The sequence below is a fragment of the Gigantopelta aegis genome, chromosome 14 (genome assembly GCF_016097555.1).
Source record: "Gigantopelta aegis isolate Gae_Host chromosome 14, Gae_host_genome, whole genome shotgun sequence".
In the NCBI taxonomy this organism is placed as follows: Eukaryota; Metazoa; Mollusca; class Gastropoda; order Neomphalida; family Peltospiridae; genus Gigantopelta; species Gigantopelta aegis.
This window is the reverse complement of record NC_054712.1, coordinates 18,030,234-18,050,207: the sequence shown is the minus strand read 5'-3', so window position 1 is coordinate 18,050,207 and position 19,974 is coordinate 18,030,234. Positions and strand designations below refer to the sequence as shown.

Genomic DNA, 19,974 nt, shown 5'->3' with positions numbered 1-19,974 from the left:
ACTGATGGTTGGTTTGACAGCCTTGTAGCCCAAGTACTCCGACTGTAGATGGCTAGACGGACGTTTGGACAGATATTCAGCCCTACCTACAGTCAGACTACTCGGGCCAACAGCCTTGGTGTTTTAGATCACAGCTAATTCAGTTATTATTTTTGGTGTATTAAATGATCAGGCTACTATACAATACCTGGTATTCCTTAGATTTCATTTTGTGATATGTGGTTTTGTTCTTGTTGGTTTTTTAATGCCTAAATGAGCACTTTATTAGCAGAAATACGGTACAAAATACAACAATTTCTAAATTCTTCTGTACGTGACACCTTCAAAATTTTCATACCTATTTTCACAGTTCGTATTCATAAAAATAAATAAATATATATATATATATATATATATATATATATATATATATATATTAATTCAATTTAGATTCATTTGTTACATGTCATATACACAAACGTATTACAATAGATAATGAAATCAACTGTGGAACCATGAGGCAGACGAGGCACTTGCCTCGACTGGAAGTTCCCCAAATTTATTTTATTTTACCCATGGCACTGATATTTATTTTATGGGTCTGGGTTTGCCTCAGCATTTTTTTCTCTCTCTGACTACGCCCCAGGTAACTGTAGTAATCAACGAGTCTTCACTTGTCTTAAAGTTCCCATTATATTCCCTGCCTTAATAGTGCATGCAAAGAATACATAGCCCTATTGAGGATAATAAATATAATGCCAGGTAATATCAAATTAATTTTTGTCCCGAAAATTCCTAGCAGCCAGTAGACGCAATCAAGGAACTTACATAAGATTACAGAACAGAACAGGTTGCGGGCCACTGGCTGGAATATGTTATACTGTAGTGCTAATGGGGATTATACAGTCATTGTGCAATTATTCATTATTCTATCAGTAGTGAACCCGAAAATTCACTACGACATCCAATAAATACTTATTGTAGACGATTGTGAATTATTGCTTACCACAAAATAAAAAATATTTTGTTCGTCCGAGAAACCATCGTTAGGGCTTCGTACACAATAAATGTCAGATATGGGCTGTAATAATATGTGTTTGCATACATGTCCATGTGTGTAGATATTTATTCACGCCCACCAAGCCACTAAGCTTTTACTATTTCTGTTATAGTAATATTTATTTTATACATATTACGAACTGATTATCTTCATTCTTATTGTTAACGAAGAATCTATACAAAAAAAAGACAAGAATAATTCAATCCAATATTTCAGGTTATATGTTTTATAACCAATAACATATTTATCATAAACATTTAACAATAACAATAAGAAATACAAGTAACGAAGTCATTATAAAAGCTCCATTGGAAACATGCTATTAATGGTATAGGTAACTGCAGACAATCTCTTTATTTTAGTCATTAAAAGAGCTGTATTGAAAACATGTTACAGACTGCCATAAAGAGGACTGCCACTCCCAGACTAGGTTACTAAAATCAAAACTAGCACCAGTCAAAGCTAATTACATGTAGAATAAGTACAGCTGTGATGTCACGCACTTATGAATCACAGTACTGGTAATAACAGTGATGATATCGGGTGTTCCTGAAAGGTGAACATATCCAGCCACACCAATGGCACCCGTCATGAGTATTGCCATGACAACGGTCTTGTCCGTTACTCTTCTAAAACGATGAAAAAAAGAATAAATGTGCAAGAGTTTCACCAGAGATGAAAAAGTATATGAGTGCATGTCATCAGTTATATTTATTTCAAGATGTCCTGTGCTAGTTTAGATTTAGTAAACTCGTCTGGGAGTGGCAGTCCTCTGAGCTTTGCTGTGCAGGAAGGATGTCTTGTCCAGTAAAGGATCTACTTGGGAGTCGCTGTCCACTTATAGATGAGGTATTTGACCGATTCATGGAATCACCCACTGTTTTGTTGAGCCACTCTGCTTTTACTATTTCTGTTATAGTAATATATATTTTATTACATATTTCGAACTGATTTTCTTCATTCTTATTGTTAACGAATAATCTATACAAAACATGACAAGAATAATTCAATCCAATATTTCATATTATGTTTTATAACCAATAATATATTCATCACAAACATTTAACAAAAACAATAAGAAATACAAATAATGAAATGATTTCCATAAAAAAAAGATTAATTTGTGGTAGGTAAAGTGACACTTCTACAATCATTAACATAATTAACATAATCACAATGTTTCATGCTGACTGCCTCTTCCTGTGCTGTTTGAAACGGGGATAATTTCTGCCCTGTGCCCCAGTAATCTACTAGTATTTTGCTGATAAGCTTAGTAATCCATTTACGGTCTTTCATTTTACGGACCTAAAAAATAATTTTATGGTATAAATGTAAATTAACGTAAATGTTTTCTTCCTTTGATACAAGTGATCTGGATTCCTATTTCTTCGTATTATATAGTATAATTTTAAAAATACGTTTTTTTTTAAAAATAAATTAAATTAAATACCCGGGTATACCCCCCCCCCCCCCCCCCCAAAAAAAACAAAAACAAAAAAAAAATGAAGGAAGGAATTAGAAGAACAATCTATGAAATGATAATAGTGGATACCAGCCCATGGAAGCAATCATGATTTTGCCTAACATAAATTTGACTCATGAATGCTTTGTAGTTTTTAATTGATACAAGTTGGGTTTTTTTTTAATAATGGAATGACGGTATATGCCATTCAGATTATCTATTTCATTTACAATTTGTTAGGCCCTTAATTAATTTATTAAAAAAGGGTTTATTGAATATCCTTGCTAGATAAATTTGGGAGCCAGTCTCATTTTAAAACTAGTATTTTTCTGGATGAATTTTAGACACCATCCATTTACGTGCTTATTAATGTAATTTTCTTCCTTTGACGTGACAGTGGTGTATACAATGTATACATGTAATTGACAAAAAGATATAGGCTTGAACACATCTCTATAACAATTTTAATTTACCAATTTGTCACTTTAAAAACTATTGGAACTCATGCTACAATTTAATTAAAAAGGGTTTATTGGGCAGACAGGTGATACATATGTGTATAGGCTTGAACAATCTCTGTCATTAAAGACTATTGGAATCATGCTACAATTAATGACAGGCAGCTGTGATTATAAAGGCTCTATTGAAAACCTGTTAATGATAGGTAACTGAGGACAATCTCTTTAATTTAGTTATTAAAAGGGCTGTATTGAAAACATGAAACAATTAATTATAGGCAGCTTAGAACACTTTTTATAAATCTGAATGACAAACCCGTAATACATGATCAGGGCTGCCCTATCTCTACACATTTCATTTCAACTTATTTCCGTGCTTATATCCAGTTGAGGTTCAAGCATGCTGTCATGGGCACACACCTTGGCTATCTGGGTTGTCTGTCCAGGACAGTGGGTTAGTTGTTATTTGGTTAGTGAGAGAGAAGAGGGTGTAGTGGCCTGACACCTACCCATTGAGCCCTTAAGAACTCGCTCAGGGTTAGAGGCAGTACCGGGCTGTGAACCCTGTACCTATCAGCCTGTAGTCCGATGGCTTAACCACTGCACCACCGAGGCCGGTTTCTCTACACAATGCAGAGTCGACTGGCATTTGGCAAAATAATGGCTGAATCTCTATGCATATAATTAATACTTTCAGATGTTTCTTTTATTTATAACTCTTGTGGGTAAATCAATGGATGGTAATGAGTAATCCTAGCCATGCAGATTCCTTTGTTTTGATTTAACACAGATTAGTCGGGAATCCTGATTCATTCTTCGTTCACCAACCTTTATAACAAATGCCCCATTGATTAAGGAATTAAGTTTTTCCTTAAGCATGTCGTGGGAGATTGTTGTGTATAATGTTCAAAATTTCAAGTAAATCTTTGGAATTTTAGAGAATAGATGTATGATTAATCCACTTTACTTGCAAGATGTTTTGACCATAGCTAATAAGGCCATCCTTGATAATGGTTAGTTATTTTAGAAAAAGTTTTGATGGTGCATTTGCTGGACCACACAATTTACCTCTCCTTGTATGGATTCCCATGAATAAAGTCAAGCCAAATGTGCGAACGACAGATTTAGTAATTAAAAAGGCTCTTTTGAAACAGAAACATGTTACAATTAACGACATCCAGCTGAGGACAATGTCTTTAATTTAGTCATTAAAAGGGCTCTAGTGAAAACATGCTACAACTAATGATAGGTAGCTGAAGACAATATCTTTAATTCAGTCATACAATCTATTTTAGTCATACAATGTCTTTAATTTAGACATTAAAAAGGCTCTATGTGGACACATGCTACAATCACTGGCAGCGAGATGAAGACAGTCTCTCTCCAACAGATGACCACTGATCTGCAGCCAATATCTGATGACAGATCGTAGGTTTTTATCTGATCCCCACCTCTATATATTTTTTCCTAACTTGACAGAGTGAAGAGTTTCCCCAAGTATAGTGCATGCAAAAGTTGGTACCAGAGATACATGGTCACTGCTACTATCAAGACAACTCCGACAATGACCACAACCACTACTCCTGTAATGACGTATGGATTTGATGATGATTCTGAAAGAGAATAAAGTTTTAACATGGTCAGACCTTGTTACAACAATGACTATATTTACACAATCCAACCAAACATTTTGGACTAATTAAAATGAACTGCTTAATTTTCACAAGTTGCTATTTTAAACCTTGGTTCTCCAAGAATACTGTAAGGTTCTTTTGCACGACACTTACTGTTTCTTGCTTGTAACATTAGATTATGTACATCCAGTGAGATCTTGGTATCCCTAATGTCTACAGCACCTTAAGACCATGTCTTGTTGTAACCCGTTTGACATGTCTCAGAATTCCGATGGTACTGGCTTTAGAAACTCATCCTAGCGAATTGTTAGGGTTTATATCAACAGTTCAGAACACTTCATCTAATTATGAACATAAGCATTTACTCGATCATCCCCAAATAACTTTGGAACAGGTGAATCCAATCTAAAAAAAATAAGATCCATCCGACTATATATATTTAAGAATTGACCGCCATTATCTTTTGGTTCATGCAAGTATAAAACGAAAAAACTATTTGCACACTGTATGATCCGGGGGGGGGGTAGTAAGCGTGGCTTAATTTTTTGGGGTTCATCGAGATATGAACGGGGGAAAAAAAGAGCACCTCTGGACCAATCAGATTGCCGTAAAGTGTATAGACGCAAAGAAAATTTAATTATATACATATAAAGCAAGTTACTGTTTCAAGCATCAAATTAAGTAATAGAAATATCATACTAGATTGTAAGATTTCAAGAACATTTAATGCTTTTACCATAGTGAAACAAGTCTTAATTAACACAAATAGTATTATACCTGGACTGGGTGCTTTTGCTTTTGCTGTATCTTTTTCTAAAAAAATAAAAAAATAAAGTCATTAAAATTATTTTTAAAAATATGTATGATATAACCTCAATCTGATTAAAATTAGCTCTACTGGTCTACCAGTAGATCTAACAGTTTTGCGTCCAGGTGACATTTCATCTATAAATAACAATTTAAATATCGACCAATTACACTTCGCCTTTCATAGCGTTATTCGGGAGCATACGAATTCTACAAATATTGGGCCAGACTATTTATGCAATAGGCAAACTTGTTGTCTATTTCAACATTAAAAAACAGAGGGAAAAGTGCAGTAATAAACTCTAGACTGTATACCAGTATAAACAGATTTTATGGCTATACCATCACGTTTTTGTTTTCGTCTTACAACAAATTTGATATGAAATTTTATAATAAAATTAGATTCCGGCATACTTCGTAATTCACCCGAATCATTTCGTATACCCTCGGCATAATCCTGAATGTTTTCAAATTCTTTTCACTGGTATGATTTTGCAAGTAAGGTTTTAATTGGTCGAATGAACGGTCAACTGGACATGAGCTCCAACGGGGTGCTGTTAGATCCACAGGTAATAGTAATTAACCAGTGGAGCTAATTTTAATTAGATTGGCTATAATCTTCAATTGCAACTTAAAACATTTGGTACATCTTTGTGATGTTCTTTTAAAGTTTGTCTGTTTTGTTTAACAACACTACTAGAGCACATTGGCTATTGGCTGTCAAACAATTGGTAATTTTGACATATAGTCTAAGAGAGAAAACCAGTTACATTTTTCCATTAGTACTATAGCAAGGGATCTTTTATATGCACCATCCCACAGATAGAACAGCACATACTAAGGCCTTTGATATACCAGTCGTGGTACACTGGCTGGAACGAGATGGTTTTAAAGTCACCAACCGTAGTTATTAAACCATGTAAAAAATAAAATATTATCAGGCCTCACACGAGGTTCAAAGTATAGGCCAATGTCACTTCTCTTTCACATTCTGAGAGGGCGAAGTTTTTTAAATAAGGGAGACTTGATTTCTCTCATTAAAAATAATAATAATAAAATACAAATAATATTGCCATCTTTATTTGTATGTTTTATTTATTTATTATGAGAAAGTATGTAAAACTAGTCATCAACAAATAACGTGCAATCAATCAAAATGTAATATACATTAAAAATGAAAAGAATTAATACCCAAACGAATAGGCATTATAGAAAATATTTTCATCTTCCCTTCAAATGATTGAGCCAAAGGCTTTTACTTTGATGAACAAGACAGTTTACAAATATCTTTCTCTTGTGTATTTTTATATATCAAGCAATCACTGTATACATTGACAAGATATGATGACTAGATGAATCTCTATATTTTCAGTCACTGACCAAAAATATAGATCATGTGACATAAGCCTGACTCAGAGTACATTTTCAATAAATACAAATAACTTTTAGTTGTGCTATAACAATACAAAACTTGTATATTTATTTATGAATTAAGAGTTTAGAAACACTTTTTAATGTGACAGAATGTAGCTAGCATCTTACAAATAATGACGTCATGTATCTTATAAGACGTCGTATGGAAAAAGCCATGCTAGATTGACAATACTCGATTTGCGTACAAAAAACTGGAATAAATAATTATTGTTCGAATATTCCAGTAGGATTGCAGGATAAAAGTAATAACGGGTTACTAGCTGTTTTAAGATATCGGCTTTAACCTGCTCAGGTCGAATGGCGATCGAATACAGCTCGATCGGCAGAGCCTTGTTGCATTTGCCATTCTAACCTTCGCAGGATAAAGCTGATATCTTAAGACAGTAACCAGTTTTTCCCTGTAACAATTTCAACATTAATATTTCTGATCGGACGCCCTAATGTGGGATAATATGATATCACTCTGTTCTTTTTGTGTGTCTTCCTCATGTGAAAGAAATCCCTCCTGCTGGTCGATACTGATTTTCATTGTTATATACAGAGTTAAAAGTTAAAGTTGCTTTTTGTTTAACGACACCACTAAAGCACATTGATTAATTCATCATCGGCTATTGGACGTCAAACATTTGGTAATTCTAACTCATCATCAGAGGAAACCTGCTACATTTTCCCTAATGTAACAAGGTATCTTTTATATGCATTTTCCCACACAGACATGAAAGCACATACCATGGCCTTTGATATACCAGTCGTGCTGCACTGGCTGGAATTAGAAATAGCATGCCCACCAACAGGGCACAGAGGTAAAGATAGCATGAATGTTGTTGTTGTTCAGTTTTTGTTTTTTGGGTTTTTTTTTAAATGTAATTTAGTATCAAAACAAAACTGTATTAGGCCTAATACAGCACAGTCATAACAGTTGTTCTATAAGAAAGGTAACAATCATAACAAAATGAACCACTGGTATTTACCCGGTATAATTCTTATTAATAACATTAACTAGCATTAATAAAATGGCATTAATAAATAACTCTTTAACTGAAACAAAAAAAATTAAAGCTTATAACCAGTCATTTACAATGTAGCTATGGGAAATGGTACTTGCATGTTGTGATCAAGTGACAGTATTAAAATTATTAGTGCAAAATAAGGGGCTTATGAATAACTTTTCACTGAGCAAATTAAATTTTAATTTTAAAAAGCTGGATATACCATTATACAAAATAAACAATAGAGTCATTAGGCATTATACGCTTCAACAGTCGCATAGCACATTTCACTTTTAGTGTCAGTCATGGATGTGGTCCGGTCTAGACAAGCATGATTCTGTGGTGCCAGTGTCACTTCGAATGCTTAGATACCTAATACTTATTTAGTATCTATGATAGATATTCCTCAAGTCCTTCATCATTCATCCACAACTGTAAACAATGTCAGTGGTCACCATTTCAACAAGGTGACACTGATGTTGCTTTAAAGGTAATATCAGGGCGAAGCCAAGTTGATCAAGGCAAAGTTTTAGCTAACTTCGCCTGCTGGCGTGAGGCCCGGTTATATTTGTAAACTTGTATCATACTGATTTTACAAGAAAGTGTCACAGTTTCGTGTATGACACACACGAAAGCAATCAATTCTATTTTTAAAATTTATTTATATTTTTTATATTGTTTTATTTAATGGATAACAACATAAGCAAATAAAACTACAACTATACGGGAAAATTACATGATCACCTACAAAAAATGTGTGTGTGCAGAAATACAACCATTGATATGCATAAAACAAACAAACAAAACAAACACAAAATAAAAACAAACAAACAACATCCTTTATGGTAATTGATGTTTCATTTATGTTATAGGTTTGACTTTAGTGCCAATTCCAGCCACAATGCCTTCTATCTTAGTGGCCATGTTTTTGTCACACTACCCCACTCCAGCTGACTTTTTTATTGGGCAGGACCAGCTGGTCATGTTGCCTTGAAGAAACTACCATATCAGCATTGTAAATTTGGTGAAAAACTTTTTAAATGGAAAACAATGAAATCCAAAATGGCCGACAGTTACTTCAACCAGGTCGAAATCACAAAGTATTGCGACACGCAGGGTCAATGTTGTTATCACGACAAACAGTCCGTCATAATATTACAAACAGAAAAAAAACAAGCTTTTGAAAATGTAATCTGGACAATTTGTCATTCAGTGATCGCTACATGTAAGTCATTTTACAACAATTTGGGAAATTATTAGGTAAGCCATATTTCTGATTTACTGCCAAATTTCAGGAGTTTTAAGCCATACATTTTTGTCTTGTGAGAGCAAAAATTTACCTAGGTGCAAATTTGCGTGTGGAAAACTTGGTGGTTGCAATACTCATGTTCATATGATACCCATCTTTTTATACCTATTAGAGAATAAGCGTCTGCATGTTCCACCAAAATTGACCGGAATAATACAGAACAACAACAACTCTGACAATTACAATAGGACTCCACTGCATAAGCACTGGAGCCCATGGTTAATAGATGTACAACCGCAAGCGGTGATGATGGATTCTCAAGCCATAATAGCTGTAGATATTTGGAGATGTAATACAAAAATAAATAAGCAAACAAGAGTTCTGCAGAATTAAGAGTCTCACATTCCATAAACAAAATTTCATTGACCTATAGGACTTATAATTATGATATCTACCGGTTCTACCAGTTCCTTCACAAAACATTGCACCGTTAAGACTTACCACACTCATCTCCTATACATGTCACATGATGTGGAATAATTATGATATCTACCGGTTCTACCAGTTCCTTCACAAAACATTGCACCATTAAGACTTACCACACTCATCTCCTATACATGTCACATGATGTGGAATAATTATGATATCTACCGGTTCTACCAGTTCCTTCACAAAACATTGCACTGTTAAGACTTACCACACTGATCTCCTATACATGTCACATGATGTGGAATAATTATGATACCTAACGGTTCCTTCATAAAACATTGCACTGTTAGATTTACCATACTGATCTCCTATAAATGTGGAATAATTATATTTACCAGCTGGTTCCTTCACAAAACATTGCACCGTTAGACTTACCACTCTGATCTCCTACACGTCACATGTTGAATAATTATAATATCTACCGGTTCCTTCACAAAACACTACTACATCATTACTTTTTTTAATTAATTTTTTTATTTGTTTTATTTTTTATTGCCCCAGATCAATGTGACAATGTCAAGGATGGGGAGCCTTGAGTCATTAACATATACAGTTTGTAACATACTCATGTCCATATACTCGTACATAATTTATACATACATTTGTATATAAACATATTTTCACAGATATCCACGTAATATATTTTTAGCGATTTAAATGTACTGAATTATTTTGTTACTAGTGTCTGGGTAAGTTTTGATCCGAGGAGAAAAAGAAAGAAATAAAGAAAGAAAGAAAGAAAGAAAAGAAAAAAGAAAGCAAGGAAAAAATAAAGCAAAAAAAAAAAAAAAAAAACCCACAGAAGAGGAGGAAGAAAGACGAAAATGCAAAAAAATATATATACTCTTCAAAAGAAGAAACGCAAAACCACATTGTCGTAACATTTGGAGAATTGATTTAATTATTGAATGGTGAGTCCGATAATTACCAAATGTTGCAGGATTGTTCACAATTCACTCTAGTCCATTGTGAGTAAGTGATAGGACACACCACCAAGGTCAAGGTCTTCTGGAGTCAATACCGGGTGTGGCCTCCGCATGTTGACAACTGCCTGGCACCGCCTGCCCATTGAAGCAACCAGAGTACGGATGACGTCCCGGGGGATGGTGGCCCACTCGGCCTGCAAGGCTGCTGCCAGCTCGGGCAGGGTCTGGGGCTGTGGTTGTCGCTGTCGGAGGCGTCGGTCCAACTCGTCCCATAGATGCTCAATTGGGTTCAAATCCAGTGATATCGATGGCCAAGGAAGGACATTAATGTTGTTGTTCTGTAGGAAAGCCGTTGTGAGACGTGCTGTGTGAGGCCTGGCGTTGTCATGTTGGAACACTGCGTTGGCGTTGGCCATAACTGGAACGATGTGTGACCGGAGGATCTGGTCAATGTAGCCCTGTGCATTCAGGTTGCCCTGCACGTGGACCAGGTCAGTTCTGCCAGTGTGTGAGATGGCTGCCCACACCATGACACTACCCCCGCCGAATCTGTCCACTTCCTGCACGCAGTTTGCCGCATAATGTTCACCACGACGCCTATACACGCGACATCTTCCATCATGACGTCGGAGCAGAAATCGGGACTCGTCACTGAACCACACCTGTCTCCATCGCAGTTGAGGCCATTGTCGATGAATCTGGCACCACTGCAGTCGGAGTCGACGGTGTTGTGGTGTTAAGATGACACCTCGAACTGGACGTCTGGCACGAATTCCTACCTCACGTAGGCGGTTCCGTACGGTCTGGTCGGATATCCTGCGCAAACCTGGTATTTCTGCAGCTGTGGAGGTGGCAGTAGTCAATCGTTCCCGAAGGTGGCGTACCCGGATGTAGCGGTCCTGCCCGGGGGTAGTGACCGTGGTCGACCGAATCTAGGGAGGTCACGTGTTGATCCATGTTGCTGGTAACGGTCCCACAGTCTGGAGATGGTGCTTGGGGACACATGGAATGCCCTGGCAACGGCCGTTCTGGATTCTTCTGGATTCGCCTGCGTCTAGTCGGCCGATGGCATTGTTTCTCTGCGGTTCACTGAGACGTGGCATGTCCTGGATTGTCAACTGTCGGCCAGATACAGAGGCCAGGCAAGCGAACACCCTGCACTTTTATACTGTCGGTGTTCATGTTGCATGTGCAGACAACGCACGTGCAGTGGTGACATGGTTTGCACGTGGCTGCGTTTTTGCGAATATTCACATTTTGGAACTTTATTGTACAGTAGGTGCGTTTTATCGAATGTAACCGTGGGAATGTGTTTGGGACATGCAATGACCTTATATTCACAAAGCATGAACCGGTAGGAAACATAAAATCGGAGTTATAACCCATTTGTACCCTTTTGCGTTTCTTTTTTTGAAGAGTATATATAAAAATAAAGAAGAAATAAATGAATAAATGAATGAGTAGAATTTGTTTTCTTTTGTTTTATGGTTGTTGTTTTTTGTTGTTTTTTTGACCGAGTAGACATACTGGAAGACAAATGAGTACAGTTAGCAGACAGAATTTGTGTATCTTGTTTTCCTTTGTTCAAATAAAAAGATCAAGCCACAACCCCAGCAGTCATTAAATTGTTCATACTCGCAATTTTTTAAATAAATGTATTTCTCTATTTCAAGTTTCCTTTTTAAAATAACTTTTATAGTATTAATACATAAATTTCTTTTAAGCATTTTCATGGTGTAAATATAGTATTTAATATTAATTGTTCACCAGCTAACAGTTTTAACCAAATCTGTATCTATCATCCCAAAAATAACTACATTTTTATTAAGTGAAGTGTGAACTCCTATTTTGTCAAATATCCCATTTTCTTCAGCTATCCAAAGCTGTTGTACTTAGGCACAATCATAAAACAAATGTTGCAAAGTTTCAGGCAAGTTATTACAAAATGTACATTTATCTGAATCTACATACATTTTTAGTTTATCATATGTAAAAAAGTATTTGTACCAAGAATTCTGTGTAGCAGTCTATACTGAAACCATATTAAAGTGGTGTCTTTTAAACATTTAAAAGGTGAAACATAATATTTCTCCAATATAAAGCGATCAAATGTTAAACCCTTAATTATTACTCTTTTTTTGTTTGGGTCTTTGGAAGTGTAATTTTATTATTCAAAATGTTGTACATAACTATACTTACCGTGTTTGTATTTACCAAGAGTTTTAATTTAAAAAGCATAACTGGTCTTTTAATTAATAGCAATAAATAAAGTATTAATAATATTTTATGTTTTTCAAAACGATTTTACAGCATTCATTAGCACAGTATAAAACAAAATTTGTATGTTATATATTCACTGGTTACTTCACCAGCGATGTCAAAAGAAAAATAATTAGTTTGGCAATGTTCCTCAATGCTCTTGACACCCCTGGAGGCATAGTTAATGAGTTTTGAACAATTGGTACACAGAGCTTTGCCACACACATCAACTTTTCGAATGCAATCAAACAAATTCACCTGCACTGGATCTCTCGATCCGTCAATAACCATCGATTCAATGTTCTGTCCATCCACAACCACTTAAATTTGTTTTTTGCTCCACTGTCAATTACTTTTACTTTATCTTCACTATCACAGTTCATTACCTTTGCCATTCTGTATTCAGGAAAATCCAGACATGTAAAGTAACAGTGCAAAAGAGATAAATCATGATTCATGAATAATTTGTGTTTGGAGTTTTAGTTTGAAGCACGCGGGATCCAGAATGTCATAAATGCGCTTGCGCAATGAAAACTTCCTGTGAAACCGTAGACTTGAACCCAAACTTAAAAGACTTCGGACGATTCGGACGACAGACATCCATCAAAACAACTTGTCAGCTATTTCCGCACCAGCTAATCTTCTGGTTCCGACTGTTGTCAAACGAAGAGTATGGTTCGAGATTGGTGTTACTGTCTTACACCAGTTGCCAAAAACTCCGCTGAAGGTTTATTTAAAAACAAATTGCAATCACATTATTTAGATTTCTGGAATCTATACAGCGGTACCGATAGAAAGAGTCTCCACCCCCCCAACCCCCGAAATTTTTAAACCAGATTTGCACTGATCTCAAAAATGGTGCTAATGACCACAAAAAAGTCAGAAATCCACGAATCTGCAAATGATTGACATCCCTGCTTCACAAAATACTGCTCTTGTTAGACTTACCACACTGATTTCCTACACATGGAACATATATATCACGTTTAGGGGCTCCTAAACAAATCTTTCCACCATCATCAGGAAGAGGATCTGTACAGAAGCGTTGGTAGGTCACCAGTTGTTCACAGAATGGATGACACGGTTCCTTCTTGACAAATATCCAAGTAGACCAGCCTCCATTCCCTGAAACAGCAGTTTGACTCATTTGTAATTTTTAGAAATATTTTTTGTAAAAAATAAAGAAAAAACACTTCTCATTATTACAAACAAAACAAAACTCCTTGTTGAAGGTACACATAAATCAGTTTCATTCATTCTTGCCATATCAGTTTTCCTTAACAATGTTCACCTGCCACAATGATGTATATACACACGTATGACACAATTTCCTGCACTTTATCAAAGGATAACATTCGGTTTCTCAGTGATGTTATCCACTCAGAATGACGTTTAAATCCTGTAACTCAGCAGAAAACTGGTAATTGTAATAAATTAGATTTGATTTCAACTTAATTATGCAATTATGATTCAAGCACCGTCCTGGGCACACACCTGAGCTATATGGGTTGTCTGTCCAGGACAGTAGATTAATGGTCAGTTGCTAGTGAGAGAAGTCAATGTAGTGAGCTGTCAAAACTCACTCTGGGTGGAAATAGGTACAGTGTCTGCGCTTAACTTTTTTTTGAGTTGCCATCCGGGCAAGTGATGACAGCACTTTCACTTGCCCGGATCTATTTTCACTTGCCCGAATAATATTTTATAAAAAAAAAACAATATTGCAACAGATTATAAGAGAAAACATTTATTTTGAGTATTTTCCTGGACTCAACCAACCCACTATTTAAATAAATAACAGACATGCCACTGTGACTCCCACTTTCACTGTCAATACATTTGTGGTATTGTTAGTCACTTAACACCATGGCACTGCAAGTATCATCATCTTCTTCATCATCACCATCCTCATCAGAAACTGTGACAACATCTGGATCCATCCTTTCTCTTTCCTGAACCAATTCAGAAATAATGTCTGTGCTGCCACTTTGACTTGGCTCCTGACTAACAGGTCTCCTGCTTCTCAACCCGAACTATGCACGGGTCACGAACTACGCACGTGTTAGAAGTTAGAACACGAGCTATGCACGTGTTAGGTTTGCGAAATCGCTTAGCGTTTCATATTAAATTAGATAATAGGATTATATAATTCCCGATTATATAATTTCCAACAAACAAAGATGCTTGCGTTCACCAAACGTTGAGCACTGGTATAACCGACACAACCCCTTCCTCCCCCACCCCATCTCAATGAAATAATAATAATAAAAAAAAAAACCCTAAAATATAATGTTCAGTGGATACAATCTATGACTTGTACACATAACCAGGGCTGAATCTTGTCGACATGAATTTGTGCCCAATTTTACATGCCACTTAACTTACCGTACACCTATTCTTATATTGGGCATACGTTTATATGTAAAAGCAGACCTACACTTTTTCATGGTGCAAAGTAGGCTACATAGCTGTACTTTTATTTATTTTTCATATATCATAACTTCTGGTTAAGGCAGAAGCACAATTATTTTTGTCTGTACATTTTTAGGATCAATGAATTGAAGAGTGACATTTTTATAAGCATCCTCCAGTCATGGAACCACGTTAAAATTCAAAATGGCTGCCATATGGAGATTTAAAAATGGCCACCAATATTATCATTTGGCAAATACTTTTCCTCCTAGTCCACATACATTTTATGTGAAATAATTAAAATATTGCATTACTAATGACTTTCATGTTCTAGATATTAAACTAATGAAACAGAGGAACAGACCAACTGTAAACTGTAATTCACAATGACACATTAGCAGTGCTCACCCATTTAGTATCTGGCTAATTGAATGTTGTTTAAATTAGCTACTTTTTAATAATTTCTAAAGAAATATCCTACATACATGTATCTGAATATTGACTCAAATTAATTATTTTCCATTGTGACCCCTGATTAGGCATCTACTTTGTCTGTAATGGCATGTGTATTGCAGGAACCATCACCACTTGTAGAGTTCTGTACATTTCAGGTTGTATTCCTTACAGGTTCATCTACCTGAACACTTACTGATACCACAGTTGCATCTGATCAGTTCTATCACAGCCTCTGGTGCAGCTTGCACCTTCAACCACATTTATCCTCCTTGATCCAACCATGGGTCTAGATCACTGGATGTAGAATGGAATCCTAAGCCAGGATACTTGCTTGGAGATATGCTCTTTGGGTATGCTGTTATTAGATATTTGGCAGTGTTTCCACACTTTGGTTTGGTGATGGTGTCTTGAACTTCTATCCTCTCAGAATAGCTGCATCAAATGTACAAATGACCATTGAGCTTTAGTACCATGGAGTACTGAACTCTTTGTATGATTCATCAGTAATTCCAAGCTGGCTAATAGCTTCAGATATAGCCAGTGGGGCTTTCCCTAATCCATTCAATAACATTTGTTTGCATATACATGTACCATCACTTTGTCCTGTTGTGTCACATCCAGTTACTACATGCAACCCTGGTAATGTTGATTTTCTTTCTGAACCCAGTTCATCATCAATTAGTTGCAAGTTGATCTGGTTGCGACTTACGTCTGTACCAATAATTAGTGGGATCAGTGTGTGTGATCTTCTCAGGATAAGAACTAAGTATGTGTCTGGTGCAGAAATTCACTTCTAATCTGCCATATATATTGTCAGTGAACAGAAGCATTTCCTGCATGGGTTGCTTCGCTATTAGATGGTTACATGGGTGTAAGATTTATTTTTTAACTCAATAATATTTATGAAAGATGACATCAGATATTTCCACTTACCAGCCTATAGATGTTCAAAGCTATCTGAGTGCTATGATATCGAAAACTATTGCAGGCCATGATGTGATAATGATCGGGCCAGACAATGGGGTGGATTTCTACATCAAAGACACAGACTGTTGGGTTTTTATCACCATTAGGATACACAAATAATTATATGTACATCACAACCAGATCAACCTGCAAACATTGTATAATGAACTGTATCCAGAGATAGACTCGGATTACCAGATCTTTATGCTGTAACTGAATATGACACAACAGGACAATTGGTGATGGTGGACATCAATAAAGAGAATTCAATGTATTCACGAAAGCTCCATATATAATTAACACCAAAGTCAGGTTGGAATCGGTGATGAACCATACAAAGAGGTCAGTGAAAAATGTGAAGATTTTACTGCATGAGACCACGCATAAGGGTCATTTCTACACAACCGATGCAGCTACTCTAAGATGAAAAGTTTAAGAAACCATCACCAAACTAAAGTGTGGAAACATTGCAACCTACCTCTTGGGTATAAAAACAGCATATCCAAAGAACACATCTCCATGCACCTTTCTGAGTCCAAGATGCCATGTTACATTTGGACATTCTTGATCCACGCAAAAACTTGGTTGGGTCAAGGGGGTTGGTATATATGCGACTGCTGTTGCAGGTGCAAGCTGCACCAGAAGCTGTGGTAGAACTGATTAGATGCAATTGTGGTGTCAGTAAGTGTTCAGATAGATATACTGTAATTTAGTGTAAGCGACACAACCTTCAATGTACAGAGCGTTGTAAGCATGAAAGTAACGAGGACTGCTGCAATATACATACTATTACAGATGAAGTAGATGCCTAATATGCCATTATGAATTACAATTTACAGTTGGTATGTTCCTTTATTTCATTAGTTTGTCATTAGTATTGCAATATTATAATTATTTGACCTAAAATGTACTAATGAACACAAAAGTTGCACTTGTATGTAGACTAGGAGAAAAAGTATTTGCCAAATGATTACCTTGGTGGCCATTTTGAAGTTTAAGATGTTTGCTATAATTGGATGACTATAAATCTAAAGAATTAGATTCATTGACCACTGAAATATACATCTAGACAACAAAATTGTGCTTCTCTATTAACCATGAGTTGAGATATAAAACAAATGTATTAAACTGGCGGCCATATTGAATTTCAAGATTGTTTTCATGATTTAATGACTATATAAATAAAAACATCCAATGCATGGAATACAGAAATGTACATGGACAAAAAATTATATTTCCACATTACCCGGGAGTTGAGATATTTGACAAAAATATATTAAATTGGTAGCCATTTTGAATTTCAAGATGGCTGCCAAGATCAGACAACAATTTTCCTTTTTACAAAATAATCATCAAAGCTCATAGATATAAACTGACACCAAAATTATTTTTCTCTGTTTAATGGGAGTAAAGATAGAGAAAAATATAATGCAATGACGTCCATTTTGAATTTCAAGATGGTTGCCATGTGAGGTGAATAATAATTTTTTTTATTTTAATTCACTAACATAATATGTTTAAATAGACCCCAAAAACATGTTTCTATGTTAAATGGGAGTGGAGATATATAAAGAAATTATATGAAAATGGTGGCCATTTTGAATTTCAAGATGGCTGACATGATAGAGGTCAGAAAAAATGCTACCAATGGATTTCTAGTTCAGGTAGGTCATGGGAACATATGACCAAAATTTTATTAACTTGAGCAAAAAAAATATGCAACCTTCAAAAAATTAACATAACTCCCTAGACTAAAAGTTCCGACTGTGTGCGATACTTTTAACTTTGTCAATCTGTAATGACAAATTTTTATGAAATACATCTACAGTTTGTATGTTTAACAGGTTTCATTGGCAAAATAGTTTGACTTTCCGCAACATGAATCTGGGTCACAACTGCCCAGTATTACTCGCCCGGGGGACTAGAGCTATTTAAATTGTACTCGCCCCCAGGGATTTCTACTCGCCTGGGGTGAGGAGGCAAGCGTTAGCTTCTATCCCTGTCAAACATAATATGATTATTTTAACATTTGGCCGATACGAACCTACCAATAAAGAAGTCGCAAGGGATATTTTATGTGCATTTTCCCAGACAAGATAGCTTGTACATACCACAACGTTTGTGTAGCAGTTGTGGGATTCTGGTTAGGATGGGCGGAGGGTAGGGGTGGGTTTTAATAAACCAAACGTAATTAGCTGCTCTTGTTGTCAAAGGCCACAAGTGTGAAGTCTATTAGTTCCGAACAAACTACTGAAGAATAAACATGTAATTAGCGCCTGCTGTCTATCTCGGTTTTTAACTCTTTTTCTCCCTCTGCCTCCTTCTCTCTCTCCGTAGTAGTGAAATAACCAACCAGCTATAATCAAAAATATGCTTTCATTCACTCTGATGTTATATATAGAAATTATTATATAAGCTTGAAACACGTCAGGATTCTTGTATTGCCCGAGCGAGAGTAATACATGAATCGTGATACGTGTTTTGTAAAAACAGTAGACACACACGCACGTGTAATGTTTTTATTATCCCCATTATCTGTAACGTTATTTTTATGAATAACAAGGACCATGTAAAAACTTTTAAAACGTAATTGGAAGGAGACGACGAAATTGCTAAGACTGGGAAACCACATTATGTTGTGACGCCCCTTCCCAAACTTACGTCACTCATTGTGCATGTGAAATCATTATGACAAATATGTCATACTGGTTATATAATATATTTCCCTGTATATATCTTTCAAGAACTACATGGTTAATAAACTCAATCTGTGTAACATACGAGCACAGTGATCTTTAACTCGGGTGTATCCGTTTTTGCAGACACACTTGTAAGACTTTGGCAGATCTTTACACTCCTGGCCCTCTTTATCGTAACAGTTGTGCATCCCAGTCGCACACTCATCCATCACTGAAACAAAGAAAAACGAGAATTCTGATTCTGTGTCTGAATATGCTCCTGTTTTCAGTCTCGACAAGATTCCAACTTCTGACAAAATTAGAAAACAGTCTAAATTAAGCTGTGTCAAAAACATGACCCTACATCCTTCCTAAAAAAAAAACAAGAAAAATTTAAGAAAATCAAATTGCCTAACATAAATCAATTTTTAATACACCATGTTTCACCACCCTCCTAAAAAAAAGAAAATTTTTAAAAATTAATTATTTTTTTAATTTTAAAAAGAAGAAAGAAAAGAAAAAAGAAAAAAAAAATCCCAAAGTAACCCATTTAACAGCTTTGTTTTCCATATATCACTGTGTATTAGCAGACTCTATTATTGATAGGCCGCCTCTTACTGTACTTTGCCTCGACCGTAAAGATGTGTGTGTTTTTAAATTCCTACAGGTCCTGATTATACACATGTGGCTGGATTTTTGTAACAACAAATGGACCAATT

At 35.8% G+C, this 19,974-nt stretch overlaps 1 protein-coding gene across 2 annotated transcripts in view; it reads right to left on the bottom strand.

Moving 5' to 3' along the window:
* Nucleotides 1-3,496: 3,496 nt before the first annotated feature.
* Nucleotides 3,497-19,974, bottom strand: part of LOC121388832 — a 123,397-nt gene continuing 106,919 nt past the window's right edge. For both annotated transcript variants that reach the window (XM_041520345.1, XM_041520346.1), the window contains 4 exons: nt 19,359-19,487; nt 13,695-13,871; nt 5,371-5,406; nt 3,497-4,572 (listed from right to left, as the gene is read on the bottom strand). In XM_041520345.1, coding sequence (XP_041376279.1) covers nt 4,427-4,572; nt 5,371-5,406; nt 13,695-13,871; nt 19,359-19,487 — 488 coding nt within the window. In that variant the 3' untranslated portion in view covers nt 3,497-4,426. The remainder of the gene's footprint in view (nt 4,573-5,370; nt 5,407-13,694; nt 13,872-19,358; nt 19,488-19,974) is intronic.